The sequence below is a fragment of the Vipera berus genome (genome assembly GCF_964194415.1).
Source record: "Vipera berus genome assembly, chromosome: W".
NCBI lineage: Eukaryota > Metazoa > Chordata > Lepidosauria > Squamata > Viperidae > Vipera > Vipera berus.
The window spans coordinates 56,816,558-56,840,921 of NC_138210.1; the positions used below are offsets into that span (position 1 = coordinate 56,816,558).

The following is a 24,364-nucleotide window of genomic DNA, read 5'->3' on the forward strand; positions in this document are numbered from 1 at the left end:
CCTCATGGTGAAATAGGCTGCAATATGAGGTTTAAATGGGAACGCTCTTCTTTGACAGCCACTTCAGGTAATCAATGCGTTGCTTCTTCCCACCCCTTAGAAATTAAGACACCAAAGGCTGGGAGAAACGCAGATACCTTGCTGTAACTGACGTCTACGTCCCCCAATAAAATTATCCGAGAAATTCCCTCTGATCCTTATTGGTGAAAGGTTTCTTATTTCACCAATGGCAATTCAAGATCATGAGGAGGAGGCGTTCCCCAACGCTTCCCACTTTTTGTCTATCGACCGCAAAAAAAAAAGAGTCTTGCGCCTGCGCGCGCCGAGCCCTTCCTCTTAAGTGCGCCCAATACGGTTTGAAATAGCGTGAGGGAGGGCCCTTTCCCTTCCTGACTGAAGGAGACCCCGTCGACCAATGAAAGCCCGAGAGGCGGGGCTGCCCTTTTTTCTCCTCCCCGCCTTCCCTTTTGAGTGACGGCGAGGCCGCCCAATGGAACGCCGAGTCCCTTCCCCTCGACTGAACGAGGCTGGGGGAGTCCGGCCAGCGGTTCTCTTTTTCTGTCTCATTCGCAAGATGGCGGAGGCTGCAAACTGCATCATGGAGGTGAGGGAGTAAGGGGGGGGGGGAAAGAGGGAAAGAAAAAAAAAAGGGAGGGGAGTCGGAGGCTGCCCCTGTTCCGCTCCGAGGGGCCCCTTAAGCCTTCACCCACCGAGTCTCTTCCAGAACCTCATAAGGCGATAGGGAACGGGAGGGATTGCTCAACCGAGACCCCTCCGAAGCCCCCCACCTGATGACAGCCCCCCCACCCCAGGCTTGACGGGGCTCCTGGAGAGCGCCTGCCTTCCGCCGCCCGAGTGACCAAGCCCCCTACTTTCTCCCCCTCGCTGCCTTTCCCCTCTTTTCTCCCCCGTGGCGGCCCCGTAAATACCATCCCCGCCCTTCCTTCTCTCCATTAGTGGTCCATTTTTTTCCGCTGTCGCCGCCTCTCCCCCCCCCGTTCCGGACTGTCCCCACATAAGAGGTGGGGGGGCTAGGGAGAGAGGCGCTTCTCCCCCCACCCCCCCAGATACGTGTGTGTGTGTGGCGCTGTTGCTGGCTAGGTTGGGCGGGAAAAGCCTCGGTTTTTTTTTTCTTTTTTCAAATCTGGAGAGGCTCCCCCCTTCCGACGTGCCGACCCGTTTTCGCGGAAAACCTCGCACGCTTCTTCTTCTCCTTCTTCCCCCCCCCCCCCGCTCCGCTCTTTAACGCGGTTCTTTCCTCATGGGAGCCGCATGGCACCGCCTGCCCTCGTTGGGCCCCGCCCCCCTGTGGCCCGGGGGGGGAGGCCCCTGGAGCTCCTCCCACCGCCCGCCCCCTCCCCTTCCCCCCCTCCGCCGCCGATCTTGGAGCTCTGCGCAGCCCCCCCCGCCCCCCGTGGGTCCTCCTTCATGGGAGCCTCCTGGGGTTCCCGCTCCACGGATGGCGAAGCTTTTTTTTTGCCCCCGGCCCATCGATCCTTAGGGTCCGACGGGCCGCCCCCTCCCCAAAGTTGCGCCCCCCCTCTGCTGGGAAGGACCCTTTCCCCCCCTTCCCCTCCCCTCCCCCCCCGACGCTGCCGCAGATAGTTGAACTTCTTTGTTCGCGGACGCTCCGGCTTTTTTTTCGCCGGCTGTCCCGCTGCCTCCTTGGCACCTTCGCCTTTCCTTCTTTGGGCAACCAACCCCACGCTGGCTTCTCCTAATGTCGGGCTGTTGTGGATTGCCGGATTCTTCCCACGGGTGGAAATGCAGAATCAACCCCACAGACCAATCCCCCTTCGCCCAGTCCCATCTCTTCCTCTGCCCCCTTCCCACCCACCCCCACCCTCCCACCCCCAGTTTTTCAACTTCATAATTTGCCTGTTGATAATAATAATAATAATAATAATAATAATAATAATAATAATAATAATAATAATAATAGAAGGGACGCAGTGGCTCAGTGGGTTAGGACGCTGAGCTTGTTGATCGGAAGGTCGGCAGTTTGGCGGGTCGAATCCCGAGTGCCGCGTAGCAGAGTGAGTGCCTGTTACTCGTCCCAGCTTCTGACAACCTAGCAGTTCGAAAGTACATAAAAAATGCAAGTAGAAAAATAGGGACCACCACAGCGTTCCGTGTGCCTTTGGCGTCTAGTCATGCCGGCCACATGACCACGGACGGAGATGTCCTCGGACAAGCGCTGGCTCTTCGGCTTTGAAACGAGTCGGAAACGACTAGTACGCATGTGCAGGGGAACCTTTACCTTTAATAATAATAATAATAATAATAATAATAATAATAATAATAATAATATAATGATGATGATGATGTGCCTGTTTTCACCATGGTTTTGTGAAGTGGTCCCTTTCCCTCTTAATTTTGCCTGGTCTTGACTGTCTGAAAGGAAACTGGGCCTTAATGCCATGGCTTCCCTGAGGGTGGTTGCTCTTTACTTTTGACAGGCCCATTGTGCTTTGTCCTAAGGAGGCTCTGATGCCTGATGGCAGACATGTCAAACACAAGGCCCGGGGGGGGGGGCAAATCCAGCCCGCAAAGTGGTTTCATGTGGCCCGTGAAGCCATCCTGGAAACGGTGAGGGAACGGCCCCCACTGCCTTGGCCCTGGCCCAGAGACCCTCCTTCTGCCAGAGACCCTCAGATCTGTCCCACTCCTGCCCAGGCCCCCATAGGCACCCTTGATGCCAACGATGTAGAGCTGGCCACGCCCACCCAGTAGGCCATACGCACTCTAGCCACGCCCACCCAGTAGGCCACGCCCAACCTGGCCATACCCACCTGGCCCCCTGAGGGCAACCGCAATGCTGATGCGGCCCTCAATGAAATTGAGTTTGACACCCCTGCCTTATGGTGAGTTATTGCCTTCTAGCTCATTGTTCCCGTATTCTTGCACCTTGTGGTAGCCTGTGGGTTTACTGTGGGCGGGAAGACATTACTGAGACTAAGCCTCACAAGTAAAATGGGCAAATTTGTAGGAGGACCTGCTTTGACATGTGCTATGATTTGTATAAGAGATCATTTAAAGGAAGGTAAGATTGCAGGGTCTTCAGAAGAAGCTTGGGTGAGGCTGCTGGGGTAAGGTTTGGGTGAAAGGCGAAGCTCAAGGTGACTCAGAACTAAATTTTAGGAGGGTTGGATATCAGAGGTTACAATGTGTAGACTTCAGGGAGCTGCAAATTTTGGAAAAAGATTGAGGAGTGGTGGATGAATTATTTAAATTGGCAGGTGACAGAGGTTGAAAAAGGTTGGAAGGAAAGAATTATGTACTGTATAGGTAAGCAAGAAATTGAAGTATCTCCCATCTCATTTGCAAAGTTCACATGGTCACAGAAACACCATTGTTGGGAATCTTTTTCATCTGCAGGTTTTCTTCCTAGAATGGGAATGACAGGGCCCAATAGTTAACTGTGGGAAAGGTATATTTTTTATCATCTTCTAGCTCATTCCATTTTAGATGTCCCTCAGCCCCACCTGCCTTTCAGTTTTTGGTTTAAACAGAGCCCATAGAATTGGAATGATCCATTTAGGCCAAGCTTCTTGATCTGGACATTCCCCCTATATTGATTACTGGTGAGTCCTTTGGAGGTTCATGAGTTGAAAGCTGATTTAGGCTACTGAGTTTAGTCTCTTGCTTGATGTAGGAATCCAAATTTACCCTAATAAAGTGACTTACTAGCTTCTTTTTCAAGTCCTTCAGTTTAAAGATTGCAGGATCCAATCTGGATCGGTCACTGGGACCAGAGCTTTTGTCTCCCAAACTTTCGGACTCGTGCTGTAACCCATCTTCAGGGAACTTCTGTCTAGGCTAGATTGGATCCTGCAACATTATCCTTCATTCGTTAAAGAAGATTATCATCTCAGTAGATAACTGGTTGCCTTAACTGTCCTTCAACCAAATGCAAGAGCAGTTGTAGCTAGGGAGCACGTAGTGATGGTGCTTGGCTTTGGCACACTGAGGGGTGGTGGGGTGCATGGGTATGCCAGGGCGTGCAGGTTTGCCTAAGTCAGTAGTAACACAGGTAACTCACACTAGGCTACCAGAAGAAATCCTACAGTTTTATCCTCTGAGGAGTGGGCTAGCACTGACATCTTATTGTATAACTGCTGCATATGTGTCAGCTGAGAATTTATAAGAGCCTTATGGAAATAAATGTAAAAGCGAATCAAGGCCAGAGTACTAAGGATGTGGGGAAGAAGGTGCCCAAACAGGAATGTAGCATGAGGAGCCCTTATCACCTAATGCAGGGGTAGGCAACCTTGGCTCTTTTATGACTCATGGACTTCAACTCCCAGAATTCCTGAGTCAGCTATGCTGACTCAGGAATTCTGGGAGTTGAAGTCCATGAGTCATAAAAGAGCCAAGGTTGCCTACCCTTGACCTAATGGATGTCTCTCATCCATATCTTTTTTTAATCCCATTTATATCCCGCCCTTCTCCGAAGACTCAGGGCGGCTTACAATCTAAAGCACAAATCAATGTGCTTAGCAATGGCCTTCATTCTATGTATATGCCTGCTTATTAGGGCTTTCGGTCCCCCTCCCCCCAAGCGGCATTTTTTTACAAAGTCAGCTTAATTGCCCCCAACAATCTGGGTCCTCATTTTACCTACCTCGGAAGGATGGAAGGCTGAGTCAACCTTGAGCCTTAAGTAACCCATGCAACGTTTGCATTCTGTTTCACCTTCTGAATTAAGTAGCTCTGTTGAAAACAGTGTTTACCAATTCCTCTTGGAAGTGCTGTATCCGAACATACTGAATGGGGAATAGGCGGTGGAGAGAGCTGTCACTGGGTAGGTGTATAACTGAGACCTTGATGTCTGGCATAGCAACTCTGCTGGCATTTCAGATGAGGTTTTTTTTTTCTTCCCTTTTCTATTCCTGGCATGGGATTGTGATAATCCTACAAAAAGCCTCTTTGTGACTGGAGGCAACCCTGCTCGTGTGTGGTGTAGTAGTTCTGTTTAGTGATACGGTTGAATAGAAGGTGCGTACGTTATTGGGGGAGCTCAGAGGGGTGCTAGTCTTTTTTTACCATAGAGGACATGGAAGACTTCCTCTCCGATCTTGTATTTGCCAGCCTTGTTATTTATTCAATTTGTACAGCGGCCCATCTCACATATGTGATTCTGGGTGGATTGTTACAATCCTAAGAGCTGGTTTCCAGCTCTGGAAATTGTTCTTTCTGGATAACATTGGCAAACCTACAAGGAAACTTATTAATCCCTCACATAGAGAGACATCCCAGAATTGCTTCCTTATTTGTTGATCAACTTTTATCAGGTTTTTTTTTTTTTGTCTTATTCCCTCTCCAAATCTTAGTTGTTAAAATGATCCAGGCTCCGGATCGGTTCCCGTTGAGCTCCGAATTGACATTCTTTCCCTTGTTACTCTCTCTCCTAGAATTTTGTAACCACCCTGGCTAATGGGATGAGCCTGCAGACTCCGCTAGAAGATGTAAATATCCTTTGAGTTCATGAACACTAGGCTAGTGCTCAACCCTGGATGTGGTTGAGCTCAGGCCAGACCTTTCCTTGTTGTGTAGCCGGCTTGGTGATGCATCGTCCATTAGTTCCCCCCCCCCACCTCGCATCTGTCTCTTGCTAAAATTGCATCTATAGTTACCCCCTTGCTTTTGTAGCTCTTGCTTAGATGTACTGCCCTTTTCTCAAACTGCTAGGACTAACTAAACACCATTTCCCATAAATTCTAGGTGTAGAATATACCTACTTTCTGGTTCTTTGCCCCCTTCTTCACAGTATCATTTTACATATTGTTTCTTCTTTCTTGCTTCTGTAACGCATCTTTTAGTCCTTATCCCGTCAGTTAACCCTATGATGCAGTGCCTGTTCAGTCTGAGTGGCTAAACAATGCAGGATGGAAAAAAAAAGAATTGGGTTCATGACCAATTTTTTGTGCTTTATTTCAAATTGTTTACCTTGTTGCCCATATAAACCTTTATTTATGCCCTTAGTGGAAACTGACAGGAACCTATCCTTTTTTTTTGATCCATTGATAAAGCTGCAAATAAGATAATATTTTGCTACAACACTTTTTTTTGAAGCAGAAAGCAGTTCCTACTGGTTTCTCATGGTATAGGTAGCAAATGTTTAGGCATTACTTGATATTTTGGAAGGGGAGAAAGCACAGGGGTTGATTTGAGGTTTTGGATGTTGGGTGCGAGAACAGGTTCATTTGTGGTGCCCAGCTATTGTCCCATGATTCCTAAATACCCACTTTTCAAGTTTTAGCATTTATCTCAGACATACAAATTATTACAATGGGCATCAAATTATATTAGCCTTGCATTGTATCTTGATTTAAAAAAAACCAAACTTGTTTTCTGGTTGATGTATGGGTGAAGGATTTGTACCTCGGGGTTCTCCCCCCCCCTTTTTCCCCCTCTCATGTCAGTCAGTTTAAACAAAATGCTAAGTGCCTGGCATTGACATATTGGGGAGACTTTGTGGGACAGAGCTGGAGGGGTGTAAGCCAAGGTGTTGGTTGCCTTGGGAGCACTTGACCATTCTTTCCTTAACTTTTATTGCAGCTCCCCGTTTTTGGGGACATTCAGGGGGTAGAGCAGCTCAGGAGGTAGGCCATTAATAATAAAGCCTGCCAAACGTCCCTGTGCATTGTGGGAATACGAGACAGAATTGCCCTGAGAGCATTGGGGGGGGGGGGAACAACAAAGAACCGATCCCCTAGATATGGTGGTACTAAGAAGACTGAAATGGCAAATTTTTATCCATTTCTGCCAGAGCCAGAAATTTCTCGTCCATCAAATGGAGCTGGTGCACTTTAGTTAGAACTTCAAATCTGTGCAGCATCTGACTAGCCAAATACACAGAGATTTGATCTTTTACTCCCCCTTTTCTCCTCTTTGGGGAGTAAAGAATCCATACAGCTGAGGTCTTGTGACAACCTTTAAGGGGAGGAGCAGATTTGTTGTGACCTATGTTTTAGTGAACCATTGCTTGCTTGTTGAAATGCGTTTCAAGTTGCCATTTTTCTGTTATTATAATATTTATCCATCCCCTTTTTGTCCAAGCCCTTTTTAACTTTAAAAAACTCAAATCTGGGATAGTATAAACCTATTTTTAAAACATCAAAAGATCAGGATAAAAGCAATCTCTCTGGCTTACAAATATGAGAACAATTTGATTTCCTTAAGAATTTAACCCTGAAAACAGAATTCTCCAATCTGGTGCCCTCCAGATGTGTTTGAGCAACCTGGGTGAAGGGAATATTGTGCTCTTATGGCTTGTTAGGATTTAAGATAGAGCCAAGATCCTCTTTGACTTGAGCTCAAATCTGGGAGATTACACAGAGAATGTGTGTAGACATTTTGGTAGTAATATGGACAGGATTTGCCATTGTCTTCTGCAAAAATACTTTTTTTTACTTCCCAGCTGTACCTGCAGAGTTTTCTGGATGCATCCCATCCAATTAATTCTGTTTAGCTTTCTGAAATCAGTAAAGGACTTAATAACTTGGCTCAATCACCCATCAATTATAAGGTACTATATCCTAGTGGCCATGTGTGCTCCTGATTACCATGCAGGTGATTGAGCAAGCTAGCAGTGGAACGAGGGAGCTACTTAGTATGATCTATACCAGGGGTAGGCAACCTTGGCTCTTTTATGACTCGTGGACTTCAACTGCCAGAATTCCTGAGCCAGCCGGCTCAGGAATTCTGGGAGTTGAAGTCCACGAGTCATAAAAGAGCCAAGGTTGCCTACCCCTGATCTATACCTTAGCTCAGGAGCCCCCAGCAGTCTAATAACATGTATAGGATTAGTTATAAGATGGTTTAAATCATTTGGGCTTGTTATATCACTTTGCCAGTCAGTGAGTCTATATTTTGAAAATGGGACAACCTCATTGGGCAATATTGTGGCAGGACAGGTAACGGGTAACATAGAAAAGATGGTATGAACTGCTTGTAGGCCTTTTTTTTGGAGATTTGTGAATTTTGGACACCTTTCTAGATAGAGAGAAAATGGATTCACCTTTTTTAAATTTAGGGTTCTGATCATGAAAAAAGTACTATCTCAGCAGGAATAATTTAAAAGCCACAGCTATTTGAAGATGACTGGATCTAGTTTAAGACGGGATCTTCTGACTGAGTGATATAGAATAGTTTCCCCCAGTTACACATCCTCCAAATTGGTTGGATTGCAACTTCCCTATCGGATATATGGGTAGCAATATTAGGAGTTGTAAATACAGGTAGTCCTTGACTTACGATCAGTTGCTTAGCGACTGTTTGAAATCATGATGCACCCCTCCTAAAAGATACTTATGATCCAGTTCTGAAGTTCCAATGCCCCTCCCCTCCTTAATATGATTGCATTTCGGGCACTCGGCAGCATCTCATACTCACATTTTTGCCAAGAACTTGTATTTACTTCCAGTGTTTGGCAAAAATAGTGAACAATGGGTTTCCTTAACAACTGCCGCCAAGCTATAACTGTTATAGCTATACGTTGAGGACTAGATATAGATATATCCGGAAGGCACCAAGTTGGAAAAGACTGGAGTAAGGACTGAGTTCTAATCCAGCAAATTCCAGTTAGAGTTCAGTGTGACTTTGTAGATGGCTTTTAGTGGTTTGCCAGCAAAATGATAGAAGAATATATGAGATTTCGTCGAAACGTTGCTCTTATACCTTCAATTCTACGTGGGGAAAAAACCCGAATGACCAAAGATCTACATACATACATACATACATACATATATACATATTTAAATCCCATTTATATCCCGCCCTTCTCCAAAGACTCAGGGCGGCTTACAATCTAAAGCACAAATATTGATGCACAGAGGGGAAGGGGCTAGTGTTGACAGCATGAAAATCATGAACATTACGGGGACAATTAAAGACCCTCCTCTTTTTACCTGTATGTACGAGAGAGATGCTTGCAATGCACATTAAAAGAGGCAGGACTTTGATCATCCAGTCACACCTCCCATTTTGAATACGGATACCCTTTGCTAGTGTGGTGGTGTCTACTCGACAACCTACTTCCTTGAATTCAGCCATCTGCGCTCTGCACCAGCTATAGCTTCCAGTGATGCAACACTGGGAGCAGTTAAAGTATGTTGCAATTGTCTAGCACTGAAGCCTTAAGTAATAAGTGAAAGGTATTAATCCAGGTTTATGATACAGTTTCCCCCCCCCCCCCCGTAGAAGTTTGTTTTTATAGAGGCTCAAACTCCACCTCCAAATCTACAACCTGTTTTAAGATTCACATGCTTGAAAATGCAACTTGTGAAATTGTGTCCTATTCAAGCGACATTATGGTCTTTATTACATAGGCTTGAGCTATATTTTTTTCCTGCTTTCTTTGTTCTTCTGACTAAGAAATCTTACTTAGAGGAAGATAAAATAGTTCATTCTACTAAGCAACTTCAGCTTGGTTTACCAGAAGTTCAAGGCATTTCCCTTATATTGGAAATCCGTCCAATTGGTTTAGAATTTTAAGAATTTAACCCCTCATTTTACTTGTTTATTCCACCAACCACCGCCTGCAAAACTGCAAAAATAAATGTTCCAAGAATTTCCATTATATGAAAATGTCTGGATAACTGGTCTTGGGTTCAGGCTTCTGCCTAAAGAGCTTACCACTAGTCAGAACAGACTTTGCTACTTGATGGAACACGGGTGAACCAAATTAAACATGAGGGTTAGGCTCAGTGCATACACAAAGAACCTTCCCTAAAACCAGCAAGTATGGAATAGCATCTTGAGACCACCTGGAGCATAGAAGAGATGCATGAATTTTTTTCCTTACCCTCCAAATTGCCTGTTACAATTCTCATTATAAGGGCAGGGTCATCCATCACCTTTCTGACAACCTAACCCTTTGCACTGTCAGCCTGTGAATCTCCCAAGAACCCTAACCCTGACCTATTATCTCCCTAGGTCAGGGGTGGGCAACCTTGGCTCTTTTATGACTTGTGGACTTCAACTCCCAGAATTCCTGAGCCAGCATGGCTCAGCTTGGAAACCTCTCCCTTTCCCCTCAGCACGGCTGGCTGAGGAATTCTGGGAGTTGAAGTCCACGAGTCATAAATACTCAGGTGCTGTGATAGGTCTATACCAGGGGTAGGCAACCTTGGCTCTTCCATGAGTCATAAAAGAGCCGAGGTTGCCTACCCTTTGGTCTATACCAGGGGTAGGCAACCTTGGCTCTTTTATGACTCGTGGACTTCCAACTCCCAGAATTCCTGAGCCAGCCATGCTGAGGGGGAAAGGGAGAGGTTTCCAAGCTGAGCCACGCTCGGCTCAGGAATTCTGGGAGTTGAAGTCCCCGAGTCATAAAAGAGCCAAGGTTGCCCACCCCTGAGCTAGGGCATTATCTCCACCGAGCAAAAGCCTAACCCTTCCGTAGGATATAAGAGTGACTTTGTAAACCAAACGTTTGGCTTCTTGAGAAGAAGGAATTGTTGCAATATCTGTAGACTTTTTAACCTCATTAAAATAGATGCACTGTGACATGTTCAGAAGAAGAGTATTGGCAACAGATTTTCTAAAGGAGATTGGAACTCTGGTTTTCCCTGGGTGAAATAAAAAGAAAAGAAGCCCCAAACCGTTGCATTGAATAAAGGGTTACTTCAGAAACTGCAAATATTTTGTGAGAGGGTAATGTGAGTGTGAATTTCTACAAGCTAAGGTACTAATACTCCTTTTTTTCTTCTATGGCCATCATCTAATTAATAGTTGCATGGATTTGCCATGAGTGAAAACTGTAACTCTAAAAGAAGCAGCATACTTGTTTATATAAAGTATATATGTACATCGACATCCGTGAAAAGATGTTTGTTGGGGGTTTTTTTGCCTCTTGCACACACATTGTTAAGAAAGCACCATTGCTGCACCTGCGTTTTTAAAATCCATTTAATCAGGCATCATATATAGACCATATTGATTGATATTAAAGTTATTAGTTGAGCAGTACAAATTTTAAATGTTAATACGGAATTAAGTGGGGAAATTGTAAGTTATATTAGGGGGTCCTGGGATGACTTGGGCCTTTGTATTTTCACCAGGTGTCGTGCACCCAGCCAGAAAGCAGCAGCAAACCAACAGCAGAAGAGATGACTTCCAAGGATTATTACTTTGATTCCTACGCTCACTTTGGGATCCATGAGGTGAGATAATTGGTGGGGATGTGGTTATTTATTAATTTATTAAATTTGTTTGCTGCCCATCTCTCCTTAGGTTTTTCAGAGAGATCCAATCTTGTCCATTTTGGGGGGGGGTGTAAATAGATTTTGGGGAGAATTTCCTGATACCCATTTTCTCTGCATCTTAGGAAATGCTGAAAGATGAGGTCCGCACGCTGACCTACAGAAATTCCATGTTTCACAATCGGCACCTCTTCAAGGACAAAGTGGTCCTGGATGTTGGCAGTGGCACGGGAATACTTTGCATGTTTGCAGCCAAGGCTGGTGCCAAGCGGGTCATTGGGGTAAGTGTGATGCTCATATGCTACTGGTCTCTTGTTTGTGATGGAGTCTGTTGGGTGCAAAATGGACGAAAGGATTTGATGGAATCCTAAGTGGACTGATAAACAGAGATTTAAAAGTTCTGTATTAAAATTAGTGCTGTTAAAGTTGTACAAATCTGCCTTAGTTTTATGAAGATTTGGAACGACGGGCAAGAGAGAGACACCATTTGATTTAATATTAACATTTGGCATTCTTTAGTGCCATTTCATCACATGTATTTCCAGGGAGGTTTCTTACTAATTTAGGAATAAAAAAAATACAATGCACTAGCTTACCAAACATCTCTCTTTATTCCCCCATCCTGTTCCCCACTTTGGATATGACCTCAACTAATAGATTGAATGCTCCAGTATCTCTGATTATGCTGTCAAAATCGTCAAAGCCAATAAACTTGACCATGGTAAGTAAATTCATTTTTAAAAAATGTCCTCAATTTCTGAGTCACTTAACTGTGTATCCAAATAGCCAGTGTTGTACATAAGATGTTTAGAGGTAGTTCTCAACTTAGGACCATACTTAACAATGGGCTTATGTAAAGCACTTTTGACTGTTGCTATACATATACATATGCGTGTGTGTGTGTATGTATATATGTGTATATATACATGTATATGTATATGTGTGTATATTTATGTGTATATAATTATGTATATGTGTGTATATACAGTTGCAAGAAAAAGTATGCGAACCCTTTGGGATTACGTGGAGTTTTACATGAATTGGCCATAAAATGCGCTCTAAACGTCATGTAAGTCACAACAATAGAAAAACACAGTCTGCTTAAAATAATACTACACAAACATTAGCTGTTATCATGTTTTAATTGAACATAAGATGGAAACATTCACAGTGCAGGGTGGAAAAAGTATGTGAACCTTTGGACTTAATAACTGGTTGACCCTCCTTTGGCAGCAATAACCTCAACCAAACGTTTCCTGTAGTTGCAGATCAGACCTGCACAACGATCTGGAATAATTTTGGACCACTCCTCTTCACAAAACTCTTTCAGTGTAGCAATATTCTTAGGGTGTCTGGTGTGAATCGCTCTCTTAAGGTCATGCCACAGCATTTCAATCGGGTTGAGGTCAGGACTGGGCCACTCCACAAGGCGTATTCTGTTCTGTTGAAGCCATTGTTTTGTTGAATTACTTGTATGCTTTGGGTCATTGTCCTGTTGCATCACCCATCCTCTGCGGAGCTTCAGTTGGTGGACAGATGGTCTTACGTTTTCCTGCAAAATGTCCTGATAAACTCTGGAATTCATTTTCCCATCAATGACAACAATCCGTCCAGGCCCTGAGGCAGCAAAGCAGCCCCAAACCATGATGCTCCCTCCGCCATGTTTTACAGTGGGGATGAGGTTTTGATGTTGGTGTGCTGTGCCTTTTTTTCTCCACATAAAGTGTTGTGTGTTTTTCCCAAACAACTCAATTTTGGTTTCATCTGTCCACAGTATATTTTGCCAGTAGTGCTGTGGAACATCCAGGTGCTCTTTTGCAAACTTCAAACATGCTGCAATATTTTTTTTGGACAGCAATGGCTTCCTCCGTGGTGTCCTCCCATGTACTCCATTCTTGTATAATGTTTTCCTTATTGTAGATGTGTCAACAAAAATGTTAGCATGTGCCAGAGATTTCTGTAGGTCTTTAGCTGACACTCGAGGATTCTTCTTTACCTCATTAAGCATTATGCTCTGTATATATATATGCTGAGGGACTCGGTGGCTCAGTGGGTTAGGACGCTGAGCTTGTCGATCAGAAGTTTGGCGGGTCGAATCCCGAGTGCCGTGTAACACAGTGAGCGCCTGTTACTCGTCCCAGCTTCTGCCAACCTAGCAGTTCGAAAGCACGTAAAAATGCAAGTAGAAAAATAGGGACCACTACGGTGGGAAGGTAACAGCGTTCCGTGCGCCTTTGGCATCTAGTCATGCCGGCCACATGACCACGGAGACGTCCTCGGACAAGCACTGGCTCTTCGGCTTTGGAATGGAGATGAGCACCCGCCCCTAGAGTTGGAAACGACTAGCATGCATGTGCGGGGGGAACCTTTACCTTTATATATATGCTTGGCAACCTATTCATACTTAAAACTGGTTGACAAGCACCTCATGATCATGATTTGTGCAATGGAATGTACTTAGGTGGATTCCCAGGGGAGGGGGGCACTCCAAAGAAATAAGAGACAACTCAGTCCAGATACTTTATGTGTGAGAAAGAGGGTGAAGCCATCGCCTCCTTGATAATTCTCAGAGTGTATGGTAGATGCAGATAGTAAAATGCTTAGTTTGGAAAAATTCTGTCTATAGACGTGAAAGCAATAAAGCAGGAGTCCGCAACCTGTGGGCTGCGGCCCGTTAGTGGGCTATGAGGGGTTTACAACCAGGCCATGGAAATGGCAAGCGAGCGTGCACGCAAGACTGATTCTCACTTGCATGGGCAGCATGCGTACACGCTCCATTTAAGTGAGTGGCAGGCACGTATGCACTCCACTTGCGCAAATGGAGCTGTGCGCACGCTTGCTGGCTACACATGCGGAACCATTCCCCCCTCCCCCATCAGTTCATAAAGCCGGAAATATTGGGGAACTCTGTAATAAAAAAATCAGCTTGGAAGAATGACTATATATGTCATTCTTGGTTTGGGGGCCTGATTTGTAGTAGTCTCTGTGGCTTTCCCAGAAAGTCAGTGGGGAAGCCAGTAGGAAAGGTTGCAAGATGCTGTCACCTACCGAGAGGAGTCTCATGTTTCTGTGGGCTGGCTAAAAGAGCTGCTTGCAAAAATTTCAGCTCTATGCCTGCTTAGATTTTGGCATGGAGCTGAAATCCTTAAGCAAATAACATTTCGGCCAACTCTCAGAAACGAGAGAGAGCTGAAGTCCAAGCAGGATTTTCTTCCCCTGAGCAGAGAGGTAGCATAGTAAGGTACAGAGTACAGGGTCTCTCAGGGAGGTGGAGAATGCATGGTTTAGGCCATGTGACTCTCGGTTTGGAGCTTAAAAGTCCTTGAATTTCAGTGGGGAGGATTTTCAGCTTCCGAGTAGGGAAAGACCTGCCCGCAGCCTGCACTAGGTATCCCAGGGTCTCCCCCGCTCCCGTGACGTAACTGTAACTTACCTGGGACTCCATCTACTTAACAACCTGTGAGATTGCTTAACAGTTACAACTAGGAGTGCTGGGTTTGACTAAGAAGCCCTCTTTTGCCAAAGTGATTTTCATTCTCGCTTTTGCGCTGAAGCATAATTTTAAATCAGGTGGTTTTCCTCCCCGAAAGTGGTGTCCATCATCAAGGGCAAAGTGGAGGAAGTGGAGTTGCCTGTGGAAAAGGTTGACATCATCATCAGTGAGTGGATGGGCTACTGTCTCTTCTATGAGTCCATGCTGAATACTGTCATCTATGCCCGGGATAAGTGGCTGGTAAGTCTCCACCCTTGATTTCTTTTTTTTCCTCTTTTTTTTATAAAGGATTTTATTGAATTTTATAGTGTTAGGGATAAAATAGGATCGGGTTAGGGATTAGTGTTTAGGGTGGGGTTGGGATCAGGATTGGGGTTGAGGTTGGGATTAGGACAGGGTTGGGATCAACATTGGGGTTATCCCCCAATAACATTTTCATTCTTTAGCAAACAGGCTATTGTCCGGGTACATATGTTCAATTAACAATAGTTAATATAGTGATAGATAACTGTAGAGAATGGAATAATAATCAAAAACAGTATCAGTTAATCAATACATGTCATTCTTCTTACAAGCCCTTGATTTCTGCCAGTGGTGCCTAGATCTAAGCTGGCCCTACCTTATCTTTATTTTCAAACCTGGTTTGCGGAAAATGCCATTTGACAAAAAGGACAAGGTGTAGTGGTAGAATGGTGATGTGTTCAGACGTTTTGATTTGAAACTTATTTTAATTTGAAGCACCCCATTTTTGAATGGAAAACAACCGTTTTGTAATCTAAACTATAGTTCAGAAAGCCTTTCTAGTTTGAAGTGAAGAATTTTTAGCTCAGCAAACGTCCAGAATAATCGGAGAAGACCATTTTGTACATGGAATAGCTGTTTTGATCCCGGACCGGCTATTTCAAGGTTACAATGGGATATTTCTATTTCAGAAATTTGCACACCTCTAATAATAGCTATTACCTCTCTTGGCCAAACAAACATTTCAGAGTGACCTTGTCCCTGTAAAGTCTCAGGATTACATTCAGATTCATTAGACTCATCCCAGTATCTAAATCATCTAATCTTTCAGAACAGTACAGTACTAATTCCTTTAAAAATTACAGTAAGAGAGAAGGGCACCATTTATAATAGCAGGGGAATTGTTCAGCTCTTGATTAATTTTTCAAAACCTCTTTAGAAAGGATTATTTGCACTTCTGGCAAAAGTTCTCCTGCAGTTTCTTGGGTAGAAATGAGGAAAGGCAATAATAAAAACACACTTTTCTGCCAAGCTGGCTTATGTTCCTGAGAGGCTGTAGTATTTAACAGGAAAAAAAAATTTTCCTTGTTCTAAACGACACTCTTTCCCGGTATTCAGTTTTCAAAAGTGCTCTATGCCTTATGGGTCTCCCAAGTATTGTTGTGCTTCATGAAAAATCCATCTTTGGCTGTTAATCACAAGACATAAAACGGAATTAGAATTTCATTCTTAATAAAATAATAGGGAAGCACAAGTAAAAGTTGCAAAAGCTTTTTTCCCCACACCGACAGCAAAGTAGTGAAAGTAGGACTAAATATTTTTATCTGGTGTGCTAGTCTGGACGCTCTACCATGTATCTGTGTAAGTTTTATTTAATAAGTTTTATTTGGTCTGGGCTCTTGCCCTGCAATACAGGTGATCCTCGACTTACGACCACAATTGAGCCCCAAATGTCTGTTGCTGAGTGAAAATTTGTTAAGTGAGTCTTGCCCCATTTTACACCTTTTCTTGCCAAGGGTGTTAAGCGGATCACTGCAGTTGTTAAATTAGTCACACTGTTATATTTAAGTGGATCTGTCTTCCCCATTGACTTTGCTTGCCGGAAGGTCACAGAAGGTGATCCCGTGACCCTGGGACACTGCAACAGTCATAAATATGAGTCAGTTTACAAGCCTCTGAATTTTGATCACATGACTGTGGAGATGCTGCAAGGGTGATAAGTGTGAAAAACGGGGATGAGTCACTTTTTTCAGTGCTGCTGTAACTTCAGACAGTCACTAAATGAACTGTTGTAAGTTGAGGACGCCCTGTACAGAATTTGATTTGACGTGAAGTAAAGGCTGTCTCCAAGTAAGGCAAGTGGAACATTCCTCTTCATTGAGCAAAAGTATCCGATTGAGTATTTAAGCCACTGCCGTTTTACGGTAGTCACTCAAGCTATGATGGTAGCCCCTTTGGCATTTAGCTTATTCAGGAGCATCTTTCAGTGCAAGCTGCTTTTCTATGGATGCTAATACCATTATGACACTAGGGCACACTGCGGCATCTGTTGCCCTCCGAATGTTGCTGAAGATCTAATTACAGGAGGACTAATTTTAAGGAACCACCCCAGCTCAAGGACCTCTCAGGATGACGAGCTCTGAGAATTAATGTTATCTATTTTGCACTTAAAGGCTATTACTGTGGATATGGTTTCAAACTGCAGGCATGTATAAGTAGTTAAAAATGGTTTTTTTTGTAATTTGTGCAGAAGTCAGAATAAATATGCAGTGTTATTTGAAACCTGATTACTCATGTTCACTTTTCGTAATTAACAGTCTAGGTTACCCCTCCTTACAGCGTCATTAGTACCCATGATACTATGGGAAGGATCCTAGAAGTCTTCTCCTATTTTTATTTAGAATGAATTATACTGCTTGTAAGGAATCTGGGTATTACTGTACTGTATTGTTATTCTGAAAGATGGGTTATAAATAATTGTAAGAAACATGAATTCTGACATGTATATTGTGTGTCCCTCCCCTGCCCACTCCCCTAATCAAGAAATTAGATTCTCTATGAAGGATTGTATGGTTTTGTGGCTAATTTTTTGTTTACCATCCATTTTGCACCAGACCCCAGATGGGCTTATTTTTCCAGACCGTGCCACTTTGTACATCACTGCTATTGAAGATCGGCAGTACAAAGATTACAAGATCCACTGTAAGTACCAAGTTCTTTCCCAAAAAGGACGCCGGGCCTTTTGAGCACATATGGGGGAAATGTATTTCCCGGTGACACTTTTAAAGGGACATCATTTTCTCTGCTTTTTTTTTATTGTACCTTTTTTTTTAAGTGGGTGGGCGTGATTGCAAAGGCTTTCCAGGATCTGAATCCCTTCTAAACTCTGTATTTCTTACTGCAGGGTGGGAGAATGTATATGGATTCGACATGTCGTGCATCAAAGACGTGGCAATCAAAGAGCCTTTGGTGGACGTTGTTGACCCAAAGCAGTTGGTCACTAACGCCTGTCTCATCAAGGTATGGTGAGCTGGGGGTAACTACTTTTTCTGCCCTTGACTTTCTTAAATTGCCATTGCTGTGAACACCCTGTCTAAAATGGCATTAGGTGCTCACTGGTCATACGTTGCTTCTAGCATTGATCACCTTTCTCTGTTGTAGTGGCTCTTCAGACCAGTGACTAAAACAGGGGTGTCAAACTCAATTTCATTGAGGGCCGCATCAGCATTGCAGTTGCCCTCAGGGGGCCGGGTGGGTATGGCCAGGGTGGGTGTGGCCTGCTGGGTGGGCGTGGCTAGAGTGCGTATGGCCTGCTGGGTGGGTGTGGCCAGTTCTACATCGTTCGCATCAAGGGTGCCTATGGGGGCCCGGGCAGGAGTGGGACAGATCTGAGGGTCTCTGGCAGGAGGAGGGTCTCTGGGCCAGGGCCAAGGCAGTGGGGGCCGTTCCCTCACTGTTTCCAGGATGGCTTCACGGGCCGCATGAAAACACTTCGCGGGCCTGATCCGGCCCCCGGGCCTTGTGTTTGACATGTCTGGACTAAAAGGTTGAACAATATCAATCACAGTGATCCTGATTAAGGGGAACATTTAGGATTGCTACTTTTGCAATCTGCAGGAGCTTGTTAGCAGAAAGAATGACAGATAATGTTTTGTGAGGATAATGAAGGTATGTTGACTTTTTCCCCCCCAATCTGTCTTGTTTTCTCTCTCCTTCGTACACCTGTGGCAGGAAGTAGACATCTACACAGTGAAGGTGGAGGACCTCACCTTCACATCCCCCTTCTGTCTCCAAGTGAAGCGCAATGACTACATCCATGCCTTGGTCGCCTATTTCAACATAGAGTTTACCCGATGCCACAAGCGAACTGGATTCTCTACCAGTAAGGGCATTTGTTACCTCAGTGTGGGAAATCAGCAATAAGGGACTTTGATCCAGTGTTTTGGCGGGGGGGGGGGCTTGGGTGCTGAAATGTTAATATTCTGGTAAAGGATAGAACTCAAATCAATGGAATTTTCAGTTTTAAAATACGACTAGTTGATATCTTAACAGTAACACAGCACTGCTGGAAAGGCTAGATTTTGTGTTTCTCAACCTGAGTGATTTTAAACTGAGTGGACTTCAACTCCTAGGATTCCCCAACCGGCCACACCGGTTGGGAATTCTGGGAGTTGGAAGTCTACATGTCTCAAAAAGTGCCTAAGGTTCAGAAACCCAAATCTAGCCTTTCTAGCGGTGCTATGTTACAGTAAGAACTGAACTAAACCAGGGCTTTTCACCCTTTTCACCCATTGCACCGCTTTTAGGATATGGCAACATCCGAGTACCACCAGTCGCCTAGCAAACTGTCAAAAACTTGACCAAAAAAAGGGGAAAAAATGATGAAGTACAGGTAGTCCTCAACTTACAACAGTTTGCTTAGTGACTGTTTGAAGTTACAGTGGCACTGAAAAAAGTGCCCCCCAAGCCACAGCCAAGCAAGACACCTGCCTGCCCGCCCGGCGGCGCTCTTCCTCCTGTCCGAGGTTTTCATTGTTCTGAGCATTTCTGTTGAGGATTGGCAGGTGGGGTGGGGGAGTGTTTGGTTTTTATTTCCCCCCCTCCCCGCTGGGTGGTTGCAGGAGGTTTTGGTCACTTCACATGACCCCGGGACACTGTGACCATCATAAATATGAATCAGTTGCCAGGCATCTGAATGTAAATCACAAGACCCTGGAGATGCTGCAACATTCCAGCTGATTGGTGCTTCTTCTGGAGCCTGGCACTGATCCTGGTGCTTTCACTGAGCCCTGACAGCCCCGAAGAAGCTCTGATCCTGGCGCTTCCGCTGAGCCCTGACAGCCCTGCAGCTCCAGCCGTCTCTCACTCAGGCTTGTGCGGTGCTGCCACCAGTTCAGCTCATTCCCCTCCCCCTCTACCACTTTTCTAGGATAGTCGTGTACCACCTGCCAGGTGCCAGTGTACCACAGGTGGTACCCGTACCACTGGTTGAAAAGCCCTGACCTAGACTAAATCTAGTCTGTTTTTTTCAGGAGCATGGGTGTCCTTCCACTGTAGCATTCTTGTAGACTTTACTGATTGAGAGATTGAAAAGTAGAGTGATTGGAGGATTCAGAGAACTTCAGTTTATCTGGAGGAAAAATATCTAAAGTCAACTAAGTCAAGCAAATGGCTTGATTTATTTCCCTCCCCCCTCCCCTCCTGGCTGCTTTCTCTGTTCAGCTTCATTTTTTTTATTCCCTTCAGGTCCTGAATCTCCCTACACCCACTGGAAACAGACAGTCTTTTACATGGAGGACTATCTAACAGTGAAGACAGGAGAGGAGATATTTGGCACCATTGGCATGAAGCCTAACGCCAAGAACAATGTGAGTCCGGAGGGTGGTTCTTTTCCTGCAGTGGTTTTTTTTTGGAAAGTTGACATCATTTCCTCCAGTGGCAAACCTGCTTGGGAAATAGAAATCAAATCTACAGAAGCTTCTTTGCCTATTAGATTTGCAAAAATACAAAGGCCATAATAAGCATATTTTAGCAAAAACGTTATTAACCAGAAACTGTCCAGTGAGGATCAAGCACAGGGATGGCCATGGAGTGTTGGATGTGCAGTGATGGAGAGAGATGAAATGGTTGTCTGGAGAAAAGGCCATGGTTGGCTGGAATTCTAATTAGGATGCCCTTTACTCCTCCTCTTAAGTAGGGAAGCGTGAAATGTTCTGTTCTGATCTAGGTAAATTTAATCTTGCCTGTAGTGGACAAACTATTCTGTTCTGGAATCGGAACATCTGTTTAAAAATGCTATTATGTGATGCACTTTTGACATAGTAGTCCTTTTGGATAAATGCTCATAACCTGAAGCTTTTGAAAGTTGTGTCTGCAGCTCCAAACATTACCCAAATATAATTTTAATGTGACAGGGGGACCAGGGACCCTTTGATTTTAATGAAAATAAATTTTGAGTTTAGTTTTTGTCCTCATACTGTTTGTTACTTTTTGGAGAATATATTTTGACTCAAAGTATATTTTGACTCAGGAAATTTTCCATGTCCCTATACATTATTTGGTAGTAGATATATGCTTTGGTAGCTTGCTGCAGAAAAGTCAGTTTCAGATACACACACGCACACCTGTGGAAGTACTTCCCCCCCCCTTTCCTTTTTCAGTCTTGGAGAGTGCCTGGACAAGTCCCTGCAATTTTCTTGGCTCTTGAGCAGCTTATAAATATGCCTGAGTAGACATGAATTAAACTAAGGTTCCTGATGAATGGCATACGTATGTGGAGGAGATAGCAGGTCTTAACCTGGGCTTTCGCTCTGTTACCAGCAGTGTTATGATTGTGGTGGTCTAAGAGGTTCCAGTTTGGGGGAATTGGTTGCTTCCTACCATAATCCTGGCCAAAAGCTGATCTGAAATGGATCCCACCCCCCAAAAAATCAGGGCGCATTCATATCCTCTTTAAATCTCCTTCCCCCCCCCAATTCAATCTCCCCATTCTTTGTCAGTTATATGCTCTTGATTGTTGGGGGTTTAAACAAGACATATTTTTTAGGGAGTGTGATTGGCCTCTTACCGTATTTTCTGGCGTATAAGATGACTTTTTAACCCATGAAAATCTTCTCAAAAGTCAGGGGTCGTCTTATACGCCGGGTGCTGAAACTTTAGGGACAGGGCTGGCTGGAAAACCTGGAGCGGATCTCCCATTTGGTCTGCGCAGGGAAAGCGGGACCAATTGGAGAAAAAGCTGCAGTCTGTGATTTTTTACAGGCTGGGGTCTGGGCGTCTTTCCTTCTAAAGTTGAAGAGCAGCTGCAGTCTATCCCAGCTTGAAAGCCAGGTGGGGAATGCAGCAGCCAGAGCAGCTGCTTAGCTCTAAGGACACATTTGATTCAGGAACTGGGCGGGCTGGCTGGAAAACCTGGAGCGGATCTCCCATTTGGTCTGCGCAGGGAAAGCTTTAGAGTGAATTAGGAAAAGTTTAATCCACTTGCACTGTTTTATGTTTACATGTTTGATGACAAACAGCCTTATGTTTATAAGTGACAGTTTTCATACCAAGTACCTGCCTGTCATAAGCATTTGAATGAAAATTACCATATTAAAATCAAATCTGATGTTTTTTAATTTTTATTTGGTGTGCGTTGGAAGAGGGGTAGTCTTATACAGCGAGTATAGCCCAAACCCTATAATTTAACAGGAAATGTAGGGGGTCGTCTTATACGCCCAGTCTTATATGCCGAAAAATACGGTATATTTCAACCATAAAAAGTTTTAGAATGTTGTTACCTGGTCGTTTATCCAGTTTCTCTTCCATCTCATCTCGGCACCATTGACGGCACTTAGCTAATCTGTAGCTTTTACTTCTTTTTTTTTTTTAGAAAAAAAATGTTTTTAGTCATGACTCAGGCGTAATTGATGAAATTAGCATAATCTTGTGAATATATAAAAGACGGTTCTGGAAAAAAAAGTTTTCTTTGTTTAAAAACTCACCTGCAAGATCTTGTATAAAATTGGGATTTGGGGCTTTCTCGCTTGAATTGTCATGCCAGGACTTAATGTCTCGCCAGGTTTAGCACAACTTGTGAAAGTTCAGTTTTAGTGTACTTGTGAGTTTAATATCTAGGCTCCAAAAATGCAACGTATTTAAGGTTACGCACTGCAGCAAGTGGGGCGGCACGGTGGCTTAGCAGTTAACACGCTGGGCTTGTCAGCTGGAAAGTCGGCAGCCCAGGTTTGAGACCCGCGCTCCATGCGCCAGGGTGAGCTCCCCGCCTTATCCCAGCTCCTGCCAACCTAGAAGCTCAAAAGCATGCAAATGTAAGTAGATAAATAGGTCCCACTCCGGTGGGTAGGGAACGTTCTGAAAAGAGAATATAACAACGTTCGCATCACAGAAATGGCAAGTAAATCCTCCCTGTCTCTTAATGGGGATGAGGTTGAGCTTCCTGTGTGTGTGTGGTGGTGTACATTGTGTCGAAAGAAAAATGTTTTGACTCATTTTCCTTTTTCTGTATGCAGCGAGATCTGGACTTCACCATTGACTTGGACTTCAAGGGGCAATTGTGTGAGCTGTCGTGTTCGACGGATTACCGGATGCGTTAGCCCTTTTACTCCCACGGGTGTTTTTTTTTTCTCCTCCTTCAACAAACCTTGCACCCAGAGCAAGTCCTCTCTGTCATCCTATTCCGTTGACGTATCACTAATTCATTTCATTGTGTAGTTCCCTGTAGCTGCACTCTGGGCCAGCAAGGAGAGGGTCAGTATTAGAGGCTAGGGGAAATAGCCAAGATCCCCCCCCACCCCAAATCCCATTGCCCCTTGTTTTCAAAAGCCTTCCCCTTCCCCAACTACCAGGAACTGAGGCTGTTAGCACAATTGAAGACATGCACGTGGTTTGTCCGTCCGTTTGTTCTGAGGCTTGAGTGCCAACAGCAGGCTTCCATCATGGATTTTTATTTTTGTTAAATCATTGTTGGTCTTCTCTGCCAAACTGTGTTGCCTAAAATTTTTCTCCCTCCCAACCCGTTTTTCAGTGTAACACTGTTCCTCGTCACCACCTCCAGTGCAAACGCTGCTTGGTTTGGGGGGGGAGGGGGGGTACATACATCAATTTCGCGTCCAGTCAGCAGGATGGGCATCCCAACAGGTTTTTTTAAATCAAGAGGGCATGTGGAGGTGTGGGTGAAAAAGGCATCTCCATTTTGTGGGTGTTGTTTTTTCACTGACGGTTTTGTACTTTTCCCTCTTAAATTTCCTGTTCAGATCTATGGAGGGTGATGGTGTTTTTTTAATCCCTTGCCCTTGGAAAGCTGACATAGTGTGACTTTCATAACTTATGGTTTTTATATGGTTACATTCATGAGGGAAAAAAATAAAGAAGTTGAAACCAGTTGCTCTTTCTTTTTGATAGAAAAAGACAGTGTGATAATGTGACCATTTGCGTATCAACTGTTCTGTGCAGTATTTCTGTAAGAAAAGAAAGTGGGAATAGGATGAAGGATTGGGCTGTACTGTGGAGAACTCCCAAAACAGTCGGACCCAGGGTGTTTAGGATACAAAGGACTTCCATCCTGTCACTGATGCAGCTGTACATTTTTTTTTTACAAGAGATAGGATAGCACACCAGCCTTTCCGTGTGTAGAAATTAACTGGAGAAATTGTATCTTCAGCAGTGGCTCCAGCATAGCCTCCTTAACCCAGGGGTCCCCAATCCCTGGTCCGTGGAGTAGTACCAGGCTGCGGCATGCCAGGAACCGATCCGCATAAACAAGCAAAGCCCCATCCGTGGGATGCAGGCAGCACACAAAACCACGCACTCCTGCCTGTGGAAAAACCTTTCTCCACGGAACCGGTCCCTGGTGCCCAGAAGGGTGGGAGCCTCTGCCTTAACCACACAGGTAAAGAAGGCTTAGCCTAGGAAAACAGTGCAG

The 24,364-nt window shown here is 44.6% G+C and overlaps 1 protein-coding gene across 2 annotated transcripts; it reads left to right on the forward strand.

The window, feature by feature from the left end:
- Positions 1–526: 526 nt before the first annotated feature.
- Positions 527–23,815, forward strand: LOC308676612 (protein arginine N-methyltransferase 1). Of its 2 annotated transcripts, none has more exons than XM_081342522.1 (10): positions 527–604; positions 11,067–11,168; positions 11,333–11,488; positions 11,865–11,928; positions 14,798–14,940; positions 17,556–17,643; positions 17,846–17,961; positions 18,673–18,823; positions 20,188–20,309; positions 22,953–23,815. In XM_081342522.1, exons 1-10 carry the CDS (start codon positions 575–577, stop codon positions 23,034–23,036), a joined length of 1,056 nt encoding a protein of 351 aa, XP_081198648.1. In that variant the 5' UTR covers positions 527–574; the 3' UTR covers positions 23,037–23,815. The 2 variants fall into 2 exon arrangements, with proteins under 2 accessions (XP_081198648.1, XP_081198649.1); XM_081342523.1 differs by lacking the exon at positions 527–604 and adding an exon at positions 5,167–5,468.
- The last annotated feature ends 549 nt before the right edge of the window (positions 23,816–24,364 follow it).